This window comes from Anopheles coustani, chromosome 3 (genome assembly GCF_943734705.1).
Source record: "Anopheles coustani chromosome 3, idAnoCousDA_361_x.2, whole genome shotgun sequence".
NCBI lineage: Eukaryota > Metazoa > Arthropoda > Insecta > Diptera > Culicidae > Anopheles > Anopheles coustani.
The window spans coordinates 30,713,567-30,727,693 of record NC_071288.1 but is presented as its reverse complement, the minus strand read 5'-3'; the positions used below and the strand labels follow the sequence as shown (position 1 = coordinate 30,727,693).

The 14,127-nt window shown below is 42.1% G+C and overlaps 1 protein-coding gene across 7 annotated transcripts in view; it reads right to left on the bottom strand.

The window, feature by feature from the left end:
- LOC131272578 (modifier of mdg4-like) overlaps positions 1 to 14,127 on the bottom strand; it is a 48,769-nt gene that overhangs the window by 1,608 nt on the left and 33,034 nt on the right. The window contains exons 5-7 of one of the 7 annotated variants that reach the window (XM_058274360.1): positions 596 to 861; positions 347 to 515; positions 43 to 279 (exon numbers count right to left, since the gene is read on the bottom strand). The exons of 2 other annotated variants lie outside the window; for them this stretch is intronic. In XM_058274360.1, the coding sequence (XP_058130343.1) occupies positions 155 to 279; positions 347 to 515; positions 596 to 861 (560 nt within the window). In that variant the 3' untranslated portion in view covers positions 43 to 154. Of the gene's footprint in view, positions 1 to 42; positions 280 to 346; positions 516 to 595; positions 862 to 1,262; positions 1,521 to 1,645; positions 1,815 to 1,958; positions 2,228 to 2,829; positions 3,493 to 3,639; positions 3,703 to 3,797; positions 4,103 to 5,487; positions 5,706 to 11,226; positions 11,297 to 11,369; positions 11,506 to 14,127 lie in introns of those variants that run through there. 4 more of the 7 variants (XM_058274358.1, XM_058274381.1, XM_058274379.1 and 1 more) reach the window with 4 other exon arrangements.

The window sequence follows — 14,127 nt, the reverse complement described above, 5'->3', positions numbered from 1 at the left end:
CTTTATTAGAAAAGCCAATTAAAGATAATCACTCAGCGAAAAATTAATTTCATTACAAATAATTTCTCATTCTGTGGAATAATTCGTATATATAATATATACATGAGAAGAAGGAATCTGATGCCTTTGAAAAGGATCAACTGTTTGAATTGAATTAATCTGTCCTTTGCGTCCGATTATTCTGGTTCGCGGCACAGCGTCTACGGTTGATGGATAATACAGCACGGTGAAGTTCACGGGACAGTTGCTCCATATCGACCTTATGTTCCTGCCAGGCTTCTGCGAATGACAAGAGATAAGGCAGAGATTTTAAAACTCAATTCCATTAAAATGCAGTTCAACTTACCGAGCATGCACACGGTAAATATCTGATACTTATTCATCTGCTTTCTGGGCATCTTGCAGGTATCAGTCATCGGCCAGCTGTAGTTGAGCATTGCCTCGTCGGAGAAGAAGTTAGAAAAGCATTCATTAATGTCAGCGCTTAACGCTTTCCGGCACCGGAGAAATTCAACCTGTAATGAAGCACAACATCTCGGTTACTCTTGTGGACAACGAACAATGTACTTTGATCAGCCATCTGTTCGGTACGTACATATTGTTGCCGAATTTTTGGGTTTCGTTTCACCATCAGCTCTAAACGCTCGATATCTTCCTCGCACTGCAGCGGCATGGGGAACCCGCTGATGGTGAGCGGTTTGCGCGGATTGATACCCTGCAGCTCGAAAAATCGTATATCCATCGAGCGCAACATTTGCTTTATGGTGCGTATTTCGACGATGTTCGGATTTTGCGCAAACTTGAACCCTTTGCACAGCTCCCGGATTTGTTTCTTCCAATACGGCACTGACTCGGCTAGCTCTGGAAATGAAAACAACCAATTTCGTTAAAAAAATGTGTAGGAACAATCAAGACAATGGCCAATTAAATGTTCTATAAAAAAAGTTCTTTTTCTTGTAAACGATTTATTTATTACGGACACATGATAAATGTGAGATCATTTAAAAAACGAACAGAAGAAGGTTCCATCAGCAACTGAGTTTCTGATGATTATTTCTGATGTTTAAGTAATATCCAAGAATGAACCAACGATATCTGACATTTACCTGAAATGTAAAGCGAAAATAGTTATTAATAATATGAAAATAAATCAATTCACAGACCACACATGCTTCAAGAATATGTTTTACCAAGTTTAGCTGCTGATATGTCGTTATCAAAAAGAATAAGAACAAAAAACTTATTATAAACACATATTATTCGTACAATGCATTCCTTACACTATTTTGCATTTATTAATTGTAATAAATTTCAGTGTAGTCTATGTACTTAGTATTTAGCGAAACATCAAGGATCAGGGTCGATCAGATTCTTCTGCGATTTTTGAGACCCATACTGTCGCTCTCGATTCTTGCGTGCCCGGAAACTGCGCTGCCGCATGCGGTTGCGGCTGTACTTGATAGCTGCCGTCAGTTGGGTTTGAAGTGCCATGTCGTTCAAACCAGTCCGTTCAAATGCCTCTGCAGTATAGGAAAAAGATGAAAATAGCAGACGCAGTATAGGAAATGGTACAGGGTTAAATTATGTTTGGGAATAAAAACCAATCAAATGAAATTGTTATACAATTCAACAGGCTCAAACGTACCCAGGAAACAGTCGAAAAACACCGAATACGTTTTCATTGGGATTTTCGCACGGCCACTGGTGTTGGAGCCGTGAAAATTGTAGGCTGTCAGAGCTTCGTCGGAAAATACGTTCGATACGAACTGTTGCACCGTCATACTTTTGGGTTTGCGCTTTGATAAGAAGATTATCTGAAAAGAAACACACATTTCAAGTGTTACCGATAGTGGATGGCACCTACGTTTTACATGAAAATATTCGATGTAGTTTTTTATAAAATCTGATAAACTGTATGTATTTGGTCTAAGTTTGATAAAAGTGGTTTTTAAACTTACGTATTGAGAACGAATAGCTTCATCCGCATGGATCGCGTCTTCCAGACGTTCCACCTCGTTCCTTGTCTGCAATGGGAACGTAAATCCCTGCACTAACGGTCCACTATCATGGATGCTGAAGCCAGACGTCGCTACGATGCCTCTGTTTTCGACCGCGTTGGAAATCCTTTCCTTCCTTATGGGGGGCGTAGGGTGCAGAGGACTAACTCTAACATTTTCCTTCCTAGAGGGAAGTTTAGTCCGAACGAATGTACGACGTTTTTGTCCAGCTTGGGGGATTTCGAAAAAATATTATCAAACAAAAAAAGCTCATTGGTTAGGGAAAATTGATTGAAGCGAAATGACGATCCGTAAATCGAATCTAACGCACTGTGGTAACACATAAAAAATGTAATACAAACAAATTTCGTTTCGTTTTATTCGCAACTAAAAGTATTAGCTTATCGGAGCATGAAGATGGATGCGCCGTTTTCCCGGATAGGTCTTAGGATTCAACTATCTTTCCGTTTCATATGAGATGATCAAGAACCTAAAAGAAAAATAAAAACGATAAATGTTAGTAGGATGATCTCGATTTCGATTTTATGTAAGAATGAAAAAAGCATGTTTAATGATTTTTTCATTTAAGTTTCTACATAATGTGGGCAACCTGCAACGTTACGTTCTTACTTTCTCCTCCTTATGAACTTACCTCCATCTGTCCACTTCTGAAAATATAAAAAAAACGTGTAAGCAAATATTTGGTACGTAGCAACCGACAGGAGTATCTGCAAAGTAATGAATGTGAAATAAATCGTTATTGGATCTCCTCTTCACACCCTCGTCGCTTCATTTTATACTCTCCCTACGTTGTGTTTCTCGTCCAGTTTTTTATTCAGTTATAGAAATTGTATGCTATTAGCTCTATCTAAAAACTGCCATGCGCAACGTTCGATTTTAGTTCATTGTTTCATTTTTCTACCATACTATAAGATTCTATAAGATTATAATTTTTCTACCATACTATAAGATCAGTCCTACTGCTGCACGTTATGACGATCATCGAAGCAACCCTCACACATCCACTGCGAAGAAGCACAGGCCGAGCAGTAAGTAATAATTTTCATCAAATTCTTCTTATAGTTCGGATCAGGATTTCTCTGAATACAGTACACACAAAAACCTCGGACGCGCTTCCTCACTAAGTTCAACAGTGTATGGCCGTTTGAAAGTTGTTTCACTATATCGCAAGCATTAGGACGAGTGTTATCGCGCATCTTAACGGTATCAACATTCGGTTCAACCTGTCTGGTTGGTGGAATGCTGCTCGGGCCAGCAAGGGTACCCTTGTTCCTGGAGGCAGTTTCCATACGGTCGTAGTTATCCTTCGAAACGGGTGTGGTGGTCAGATGATACACTTTAGACGGAACTCCATCCCCTGTATCGATCTTTTTCCTTCGTAAAAGTGTCTGGCCGGGCTGGTCAGTTTTTCTGAACATCACCGTGATTTTTGGTTCCGGTTGATCGCGAGAATATCTCCATTTCCTTTGTTTTGCTGCGAACAATAGAAGACAGAAAAGAATTAACCCATGAGTATGTGCACGGAGCATGATTTATCAAACAGCTGCAATAGGTTCAGAAACAATTCCAAATAAACATTCAAATGGGACTAACGAGTACAAACATCGTAAGTAACATAAATTATTCGTTTACATTGTATTTATTCGTTTATTTTATTTTCTTCTGATGTTTCACGAGACGTAACCTGCAATTGTATAAAGAAAAAAGAGAATTTGAGTTAAAGCGGGTCACATAGAACAAATCTTTTAAAATAGAATTCAGTGGCATTCACTCACTTACATTAAATATCGGTAACGTAGCCGACAGCACCCGGCCATAGTTCTTCGGCTCGTGGTTGTGGGTCGCATCGATAACAAACAGATCTTTACCCTTGGTTTTCAGTGATGCGCGGCATTTCCGTTTCCGATACTCGGTGCAGCGCCAGTAGATGATGTTTGCCACGCCGTTGATGCTGGCCTTCGAGTAGCTGAAGCTTTCGTACACCAAGTTACCCCGCTGGTTGTAACCGTAGGCAGTACTGTCCACCCGCTGAGATTCCTCCCATTTGTTAGTTCTCTTGTACAGTCTTTTTGAACTTTCCAAATCTACAATGGAAATGAAAATGGTTGGCATTAGTAAAACGTTGGAAAAAGAAAATCGCATAGCATTGTCCATCAATGTGCGTACATCGCAATATTATTAGTGTTCATACACTTATTCTACATTAAACTATCCCCATCGTCAATAATGATTTATTTGTCTTAAATTAATGTTGAACCACAGCACAGTGTGTCTTACACGCAAGTGTCCTGCTTTGTTACTCCGTTTATTTGCTAGGCGTCCCTCTTCTTTCGTACGGGTGTTGTGACTGTTTCGTGGGCATACGGGACGACAGTTTTCGTTTAGTAAGCAACATGCGTAGCACCCCCCGTTTCCGTCGATCCATGTGGACCGGATGATTGTGGGAGGCATTGATGACGTTCAGTTTACCGCTCACGTTGTCCGTTTTTGCTCGCGCCCTGCAACTATTGAACCCGTGTTTAAAAACTTGACCATTCGAAGAGCATTGCTTAATATCGGTTTACTTACCCAAGTGGTTTGTAGTGTACGCAGCGGTACGAAGCCGTCCCACCTTTGATGCGGTCCCGGGCGTAGCGAAAGTTATCGATGCTCAACTGCAAACCACCGCGGGCCGTGACAATGTATTCGATTTTGTGCGAACCTAGTGCAATAGACAAGGCGAAATAGATAAGTTGCTTAGAAGGTTGGTCAGGAATTAAACCCTTTAAACCCCCCGTCTTTTTCTGACTACCAAATCGTTTTCAATAAATAAGGAACAGTTAACAGAGAATGGCCTTTATTTATTTGTTCGCAGGTTTCTTTCGGTGCTACCTTAATATACCACTCACGGAGCATCCACCCCGTGCTCGACGTCCAGTAACAATTGGGTGATTGTGCTCGGTTCTAACTATTTGAAAACGACGCACTCCCCGTTTGTCGTATTTTTTCTGCTCAATGATCCTTGCCTTACATCTGTGAATTAAGATAAATAGTATAAGTAGGGAGGAATAGCTCATAAAAAAAATAAATAAAGAGATCATTTGACCATCTGGTCCTATCCGGCCGTCAGACATACCTGAAGGATTTTGCTTTACTGCACCGCCAGCTGGACGAGGTTAAACGTTCCTTCTCCTTTTCAAACGTGTGGCCTTGGTAGACTAGCTGCATATGACCACGAGAGCTCGTCTTGAACGTCACACCTGGGTAAATGATAAAGAATAAATTATAAATAATAAATCCAACATATATTGAACAAACTGTTTGCATCGTCCTCAAGGTGATTCCTTGCTGACCAATTAGTGGTTAACTATTATTTGGCTATAGATCCTTTTCCCCATAAAACTTTTTTTCCAAAAGTTTGAATGCTGATTTAAAAAAAATCGTAATACACTTCATTCCGCTTATTCCGCGCGAACAGCGTTTGATACACTGTGATTTATTCATTGTCCTCGTATTGTTGACGTCGATTATCGTATCACTGCATCACTGCGGTATTGCCACAAAGACAAGTCAGTTCCGGTTCAATTTATTACGCCTGCCAATGGACTGTAGCTTTGTGCGCAAACTTTCCCGGGTGGATTTTAAATGGTGGCGTTCTTCTACCAACAATGGGGTATTCCTTGGTTCCATTTCGTTCATTACATGATTCTTCTTCTTCTTCGTCTGCGAGGATTTACACCAGTACGGCTGTTGAATCCAGCTTCCTGGGCCTTCGCCAGCTACTCTGGTGATGTAGACCTCTGTGGATTAAGGACCGGCAACTAAGGCCATATGCCCCGATTTTCTGAAAATGCTCCGACCTACGTAAGGCAGGAAGCCCTTTATGGTGAATCTAACTTGATGAGCAGCAATTGATTTTGTTTTGACCGCTCGTTAAATAAGACACGCTCGTTCTGTCATATGGACTGTTGTTTATAATCACGGGTTGAGAATTCACACGACCGTCGTTGGTCGACAGGCTTGCCAGCCATTTCCTGCTGGAAGCACGTCCTATGATCGTAGCCTTATACCGGGCTCACTCGGTGGTTGATGGATGCTTTTGGATTCTTTTCCTTTAAAACGAGATTCTATTAGCTACGATAAAGTCGTAAACTGCTTTCATTTTACATTGCTTCTTGTTCTTCCAGAATTTGATGAATTTATCCAACTTAATGTCCCGATTCTGCTCACGATTAATTGCATATTTACGACAGAAGAAAACCTTATGGGACGCGGTGTCTGGGGTATCACAAAGTTCACAATTTCCGTTAGGAGCACGTTTCATCTTGTGTAGCCAGAAGTTACCATAATCATGTCCTGCTATTAGTCTGTTCAGTGTTTTAATTGCCCTGGTGGAAAGGGACATTCTATAGTGCCACATTTTCCTATCAATACAATTTTGGAAGCGCTGAAATTTCTTTCCTTTTGTAGCACATGCTTCGCGGTACCACTGATTCGCTTCCGAGCGCATTCTGGATTCTAGCCTTTGGATCACATCCTTGAGTCTTATTTTGTTGCATATGGTATTCTGGCTTGTAGTGCCTAGTTTGGCTAGGTGATCGGCCTGTTCATTGCCAGGAATACCGATATGACTTGGGATCCATTGAATTTTCGCGTCTAATTCCAAGCAGGTGTGAGTGATGTTGCTTATGAGTTCATCCATGAAGAGATCTTCACTAGCTTTCAGGAGTATATGACAAGAAGACATACTATCAGTATAAATGATAGGCCCCTTAAGGCTTCTCATCTTGGCGAGGTGTAGTGCCTTGTCAATGGCTAGCAGTTCCACTGTGCATATCGATGTAGCGTTCTTCACTTTGAAGCTGAACTCCTCTTGTCCCGTCGCTCGGTCCTTAATTACAATCCCAATACCACAGCCATGCTCAGTGATGCTTCCATCAGTGAAGATTGATGGACTATCCTCCAGCGTTTGCATCATGGTCCTGCATATCTGTCTTAGGGTTTCTGGGTTCGTACTGTTCTTGCTACCCTCCAACCCTGGGATTGATAGGCTGATTCCCTCCTTTCTAACACCGTTCGTGGCATCGTTATAGCTGTATTTTGTTACTATATCCAGACTCTCATTGTTATCAACGTATGCCCTGTGTTGTGGCGACGATTTGTTGGATATACTGAGGATTTGGAAGCTGGCGAGTGTTGATCTACTTATTTTCGCATGGGCCAAGGTCTTCGCGAGCTCCTTTGCTACTAAGTACTCGCGTCTAATTTCAAAAGGAATCTCGGAAGCAATTGCCATCAAAGTATTGATCGGTGTGGTTTTGGAGCAACCAGTGACCTTTCTTAGGGATTGGTTAATTACAGTGTTGACAGATGCAATTTTATTTTTGTTTGCTCTACTGGTGCAGGCGATGCCATATTCTAGAGTGCCTCTGATAAGTGCTCTATGAAGTTGCAAGGCCCTTTCCGGATGGACCGAATGACTTTTATTGCATAAGCACTTAACGATGTTCAGTCGCTTACTTGCTTTTTCCTTGAGAGCTTCAATGTGTTCATGGAATTTTAATTTTTGGTCGAACACCACACCCAGAAACTTGTGCTGGGTGTTAATTTGCACCGCTGAGTTGTTTATTCTAATTCTCAAGCCAGGATCGTAATTTGGGAAAACCATCGCACAGCATTTGTCTATGTTGACCACAAGGTTTAGCTCGTCTAGGTGGTCCTTGAGCCTGTTGACCGATGCCTGCAGTTTCGCTGTTACCGCTTGTATCGATTGGCCTGAGTGGATAATGGCAAAATCGTCAGCGAATTGGATTACCTCTCCATTCGGAGAGTGGCATTGGCTTGTGTAAATGTTAAAAAGCGTTGGGGACATGATGTCTCCCTGTGGAAGACCGACGGACACAGTTCTTCTCAGGGTTTTCCCATTGACGCACATTTCGATTGTCCGGTTCTGAAGAAAGGCTCTAATCCATCGCACTGCCTCTGGAGGGATCAAGTAGGCTTGGAGGATTCGGAGTAGCTTGCATATTGCGACACTGTTGTATGCATTTTTAAGGTCAATAAAAATGATACCAGTGATCTTTCTTTTGGCGTTATTTAAGCAAACTTGGTTCACTAGGATGTTGGTGGCCAAAGTAGTCGCGCAGTTTCTCCTGAATCCCACGGAAGTGTCCGGGAAAAAACGGTATTTCTCCATTGTGTCCAATATGATTTTATGCACTTCCGTGTTTGCCGCCTTAATTATGGTGGGGAGTAGCGAAATTGGTCTTAGGTTTCGGACGTCGTTGGGGTCTTTTCCAGGTTTGGGGATGGCCACGATCTTAATTGTCCTCAATACCTTTGGAATCCTGCCCTGTGCCCACATTCTGTTGAGGTCCTTTATGAGCATCAGGGTGGTGTCGTCGTTTAATTGCCTCAGAATCTCATAGCTTATTTTATCGTAGCCTGGCGCGGTGTTCTTTTTTTTTGTGACAATGAGGCGCCATTTCTTCAGGTTCAGGAAATCTCCCGCTCCCGTAGAGTCATGGGCTTGTAAGCTCACATCGGACGTTTTCCTGCCGGTGGGGAAGTTTATTTTTAGAAATTCCTTAGCCATCGCTTCATCGCTCATTATGGGATTCTCCTGGTGGTGACCGGGGCGTCCCTTCACCCTGTTGACAATTTTCCATAAGGCATGGGGTTTGGTTTGCGGGGTGACGTCATCCACTGCTTTCCCTAGGCTGTCATCTTTGCCCTTCTTTTTCAAAAATCTAAATCTAGCAGTTTGTTTTTTTAGGTTTATGTGGTTAAGCAAGGTCTTATGTCTGTTGTATTTTCGTCGGGCTTCATTTTTTTCCTCCCAAGCCCGGTTAGTCTCATCGTTCCACCAGGCTTTGGCCACGTACTTGGAGGTACGACGATTTCCTTTTATTATTCCCGTGACATCCTTGCAGATAAGGCTGATGGCAGCGTCCTGGTTGTAAGACAGTTGACCCACCTCGCTCAGGATTTTGCTCTTTTTATAGGTGACCCACTTTTTCCTATGCACAGCCAGCTGGGTTTCAATCGTAATTGCCCTGTGATCGCTCGTGCCGATGTGTAAATCCTCCACCCTTCTGGTGGTATAGGGCAGGATGTCGCACGAACACGCCATCACGTCGATTGCCGTATTCCGTTGGCTGGTGTTGGTAGGGATGTATGTGGCCTCCTTGTTGGTCACTATGGCAAGGTCATGTTCGTCCATACACTCGAGTAGTTGCCTTCCTCTACTATCTGTAGGCTGGTCGCCCCAATAGCTATGATGTGCGTTAAAATCACCTGTAATGATGATCTTTCGGTGCTGGCTCAGATTGGAGCACAGCTCTTCCATCACAGCTTTAAAAACTGCTAGCGGAGTTTTGGGAGTGACATAGGATGAGGAGATCACCAGATTTAACTTTGGTAAGCACACGGCTGTGGTCTGCACATAACACGACATCGCATGGCTGGTGATTCTGCTTGCCTCGAGGCTTTTGTGTACCGCAATGGCAGTACCGCCGTAACCGTCCTCCCTATCATCCCGAAATAATTGGAAGCAGTTTAATCTAACATTGGCGTCTTTCTTTAACCACGTTTCTTGAATGCAAAATATGTCAATGTTCTCGTCTGTTGCAATTCTTTCCAGCTCGCCTACGTTGTTTCGCAGACTCTGCACGTTACATTGTAGGATTTTTATTTTCCTCTCTTTACCATCCATCACTTGCATGGGAATGGTGCAGAGCGAACCGAAAAGCTTGGTTTCCATAATTAATTATTTTTTATACTTTAAATTTCATAGTCACTCGAAAAATTTTACCCGCTCGGCAGCGGATAATGATCTCAGAGCCATTTTTACTCCGTCCTTGTTTTGTATGATAAGTTCCTCTATTTGCGTTGGTGTGTCTTCCGACACGTCCATGCCCTTTGTGTTTGTCTTTTCGTTAGTTGATGAGGATTCCCCCTCATCGCAGCGTTCGGTAGTATCGGTGTTTATTTGAATTTTGTCTGTCTGAATGTCGATTTTTTTTGGTTGGGTCACCTGCTCAGGCAGGCTGACCATTTCTTCTTTATAGTTTTTAGTAATCCTTTTCGTGTTTGTTTCGTTTCGTGTTGTGCCCTTTGTCGCTTGGGCGAAGCTTTGGTCTGTAGTAGTGAAAATCCTTGGGACAGTGGGGCACTGCATCCTGCGAATTTTTCTTGCTTCAGCGTAAGTAACGCGGTCCAAGGTTTTAATCTTTTGTATCTCTACCTCGTCGAGGTATGTTGGACACTCTTTGTTGAGAGTGTGGTGGTTGCCTGAGCATGACACGCATTTAATAAAGGGACACTCACCTTCGTGTTCCGGCATACTACAGTTTGCGCACACGCGGTCGCCTCTACACCATTTCTTGGTGTGCCCAATTTTTAAACAAGTGGAGCACCGCATGGGTTTGGGGATATAGACGTCCACGAGGACGGGGTACAAGCCGAAATCGACGGACCGGGGGATTACCGTTGTCTGGAAGGTAATAATCGCCGTTCTAGTGTTAACGATCTCATCACCTGCTTTTCTTTTCATAATGACAACCTCGGACACTTTTTGTTCCTTCAAGCCGGCGAGGATTTCTCCCTCCGACATGAATTCTATGTCCGGGCATCGTATAACTCCCTTGCACGTGTTCAAAGTGGGGTGGTCAATCACCTTTACGGCTATGCCACATGGCTCGGGGATCTTCTTGATTGTCTTAGCTTTCTGTGCTAGCTTCTCGTTTTTTGTTCTTATTAAAAGCTTGCCATCCCTGAGCCTAGTGACATGCTCCGGTTTGCCTCCCATTGCATTCTCGAGGACCTTGTTCAGTAGAAAGGGATTTACCCGGCTTAAATCACGTCCGTCGGTAATCGATTCCATGACCAAAAATTTTTCTTCAGCCGTGATGCTGGTTGCTACTTTTGGCGCTGCATTTCTGTTTTTTTTTTCGTTTCGGTTCAATCGTGTCGCTCAATGCTCCAAAATAATTGCTGAGGGGTATCCCCCCTCCAGGGTCATTGACCCCCATCCTCGCTAGCTTGCACTACTTTAAAACTTCCTTTTTTTTCCTTCTTGCTTCAAAAAAGGTAAAAGGGATTGAGAAAGTCACTGAACTATAAAACTTATCACTCTTTTCAACGTCCAGGCAAAAAGTCACCAACTGACAAATCAAAAAACACGTGTGAATCCGTCAGAAACCAACTGTCGAATGTTCATTACATGATTGTGCAGCTTGTTGCTGATCATAACAACACGTTCACGATGACTAAGAGAAGTTTTCACAAATGCCTGGCATCTAAAAAATCGAAATGTTTATGTTTGTATCGGGTTTTCGTATTGGATAATGTGCGGAGGAGAGCTATACTCACCCAAATTGTTTTTCCATCGTGCAGTTCCAGACATCCATACCAGCCACCTGCTTTCCCTTGTTAAACAGCTGACCGTTCACCATAAGTTGGAGCTGCGCATTTTTGTTCAAAATGAAAATGGCTCGTTTTTCGTTAGCTAAAACAAAATCGTCAATTCACCGGTTAATAATATGTAATTGAATTTTTTTAATAATAATTATTTCATCCACTAAACTGTGGGTCGATGCAAAAACGAATATTACTATAAAGGAAAGGGTATGGTGTTGCGATGTTGTGAGCATATCTTTATTTTAATCCTATCTCACATCGACGTGCGGGAAATGGCCATCAAGGCTTAGGTCGTCGTTAATCAAAACGAGATCAATGAAATAAGGTTAATGAGTAACCTTTTTCGTACATCGCATTTTTTAAATATTATTTTTTATCAATCTTCGCAACTGTTTTTCTTGATTCCGTTCTTCCAGGAGCTTTCGTTGAGCACCACGTTTCCGCCGTTCCGTAATCCGTCCGTGGTTGTGAGTACCGCGTAAGACGTAGGACTTAGCATTTTGATAACAAGTAACGGCCGCCTTACATCTGTAAGAAGATTTACCAGATGATGTAAGTGTTAGAAAAACATTCAACTGTTATATATGCTACCGACCTACCCTAAAGGCTTCGCCTGACAGCGCTTCCAAAAGGTCACATTTTCACGTTCAGTCTGTTTGGTGTACGGAAAATCATTTATCAGCAACTGCACACCACGGCTAGACGCTTTGTATATCAATCTATTCTTATAAGTTAAAACAGGTCGATTTCCTAAAATAAGAAAATAATGTAATTAAATGCACTTCCGCTACCGGGAACATTAAAATTTGTTTTGAATTTGGGATGCTGTCTAGAAAATCAGCGTTTAACGAGTCCTTGGGTGATGAATTACGTTTTCATTTTTATTGGCCATTCAGTCTGTCCTAAACGGTCACCTCTACTCTAAATTTTCCTGTTTAATTATATGCTCATTCTGCCGTTTCATATCCTCTATTAATTTTGCTCGGACGCCCGGTTTCCGTCGTGCGGTCACAATGGGATGATTGTGGAACCCCCTGACCACCACCCTCTCTCGCGCTGTATCATAAGTTGGCGGCATGCGAAACGTTGAGGCTCTTGCGGTACACCTTTACGCAAATTGAACGATGTTAGTTAACATGATCTCTTAACCGCTTACCAGATTGCTCTCACCTGAACACCTTCGCTTGCGTGCATGACCAAAACGAGCTTCGCTTCCGTGATTTGTCCTTCGTGAACAGAAACCCATCCACACATAGCTGGACAGCTCCCCGCTTCGTCTGTACATAAGTGATGTCCTTTGATCCACTGTCTGAAAGTTACAAATGGAAAGAATTGATTTATTACAGTTAATGTATACTTTCGACATGTTATGGGTACAATTTCGGATTCGCACTCAATCTTGTCTAGTTATCTCTAACAGTAGCTGTAAGCAGAGTTTGTAGTCGTGATTAACTTTCTTTTTTTTTTAATAATAGTTCCTGACCTTCTTTTGTATATCTATAAAACTGATCTTCTTGATCACTTGATAATTTGATGATAAACTTGATTCACACCATTCACGATTCCAGCTGGTCGGGCGATATGTTGGCCATGTGCTCTAGTTGCTGTAAATGGCGTTGTTCGAGCAACTTTTTCAGTTCACCGTGCTTACGTCGCTCGCTAATTACTGGATGGTTGTGGATGCTCATAAGAGAAACTATACCATCGCCATTTAAACGGTTCGTTGTAGCTCTGGCCATGCAGCTGGAATGGAAATAGAAACTGATGACGTTACATTGTTTGCTTATATATAGACATATATAAGTTAAGACTTACCCCAATGCTTTGAATTGCACACAGCGCCAGCGGATGGAGCGATTGCGGACACGTTGCCTGGTATACGTTTGACCGTCGATCTTAAGCTGTGGCGCTCCACGTTTACTCTTTACGTACTGGATATCTAATGAATTAAGATCTGCAAAAGGAAACCACAACAAAAATAATAGATTTACTGCTAACATAAAATACTTGTAAAGAAAATAAAAATAAGGAATAAATATAGGTATAAAATAATAAGCAGTTTATCTATACACCATGAAAGTAATACAAAACTTTCTGTATGGACATGACTTTTATTAATTCAAACTATCCGCTACGATGTTTCATATATTTGTCGTTTATAGAATGGAACGATGAGGATCTTCATGGAGAAAAGAGATCCAATGAATGAATTAAAACAAGGCGTTGTACGTTACCTTTTCTAGCGGTATTTCGATTCTGTTCTTGCTTTCATTTGTTTGGATTCACCAGCTGCCTGCTGCACCAACCGTTGGTCGATAAGTTTTTTCAGCAAACCTCGCTTGCGTCTTTCATAGATGACCTCGTGAGTGTGCTCGGAGTGTACAATTTCTAGAACCCCCGTCGCCTGCCGTTGCCTATATCTGGCATTGCATCTGAAAAGAAAAAAAAAACTTAAATAAGCATACGGTTTTCACAAGAAAGTAGGGGTCAGATAAACATACCGCAGAGCATTAAATTGGGCGCAGCGCCAGTAGACGGTACCGTTCGTAACCATATGTTTTGTAAAAGGATACCCAGATATCCAAAGTTGTTTGCGTCCTTGCCTGTGCGTGATGTACATCAGTTCCGTCGGGCCTTTGTTCATGGGAGAAATAGAATATTAGTTAATTTTGCTAACGACAGTCTTAAACAGGATCATTTTATAAAACCA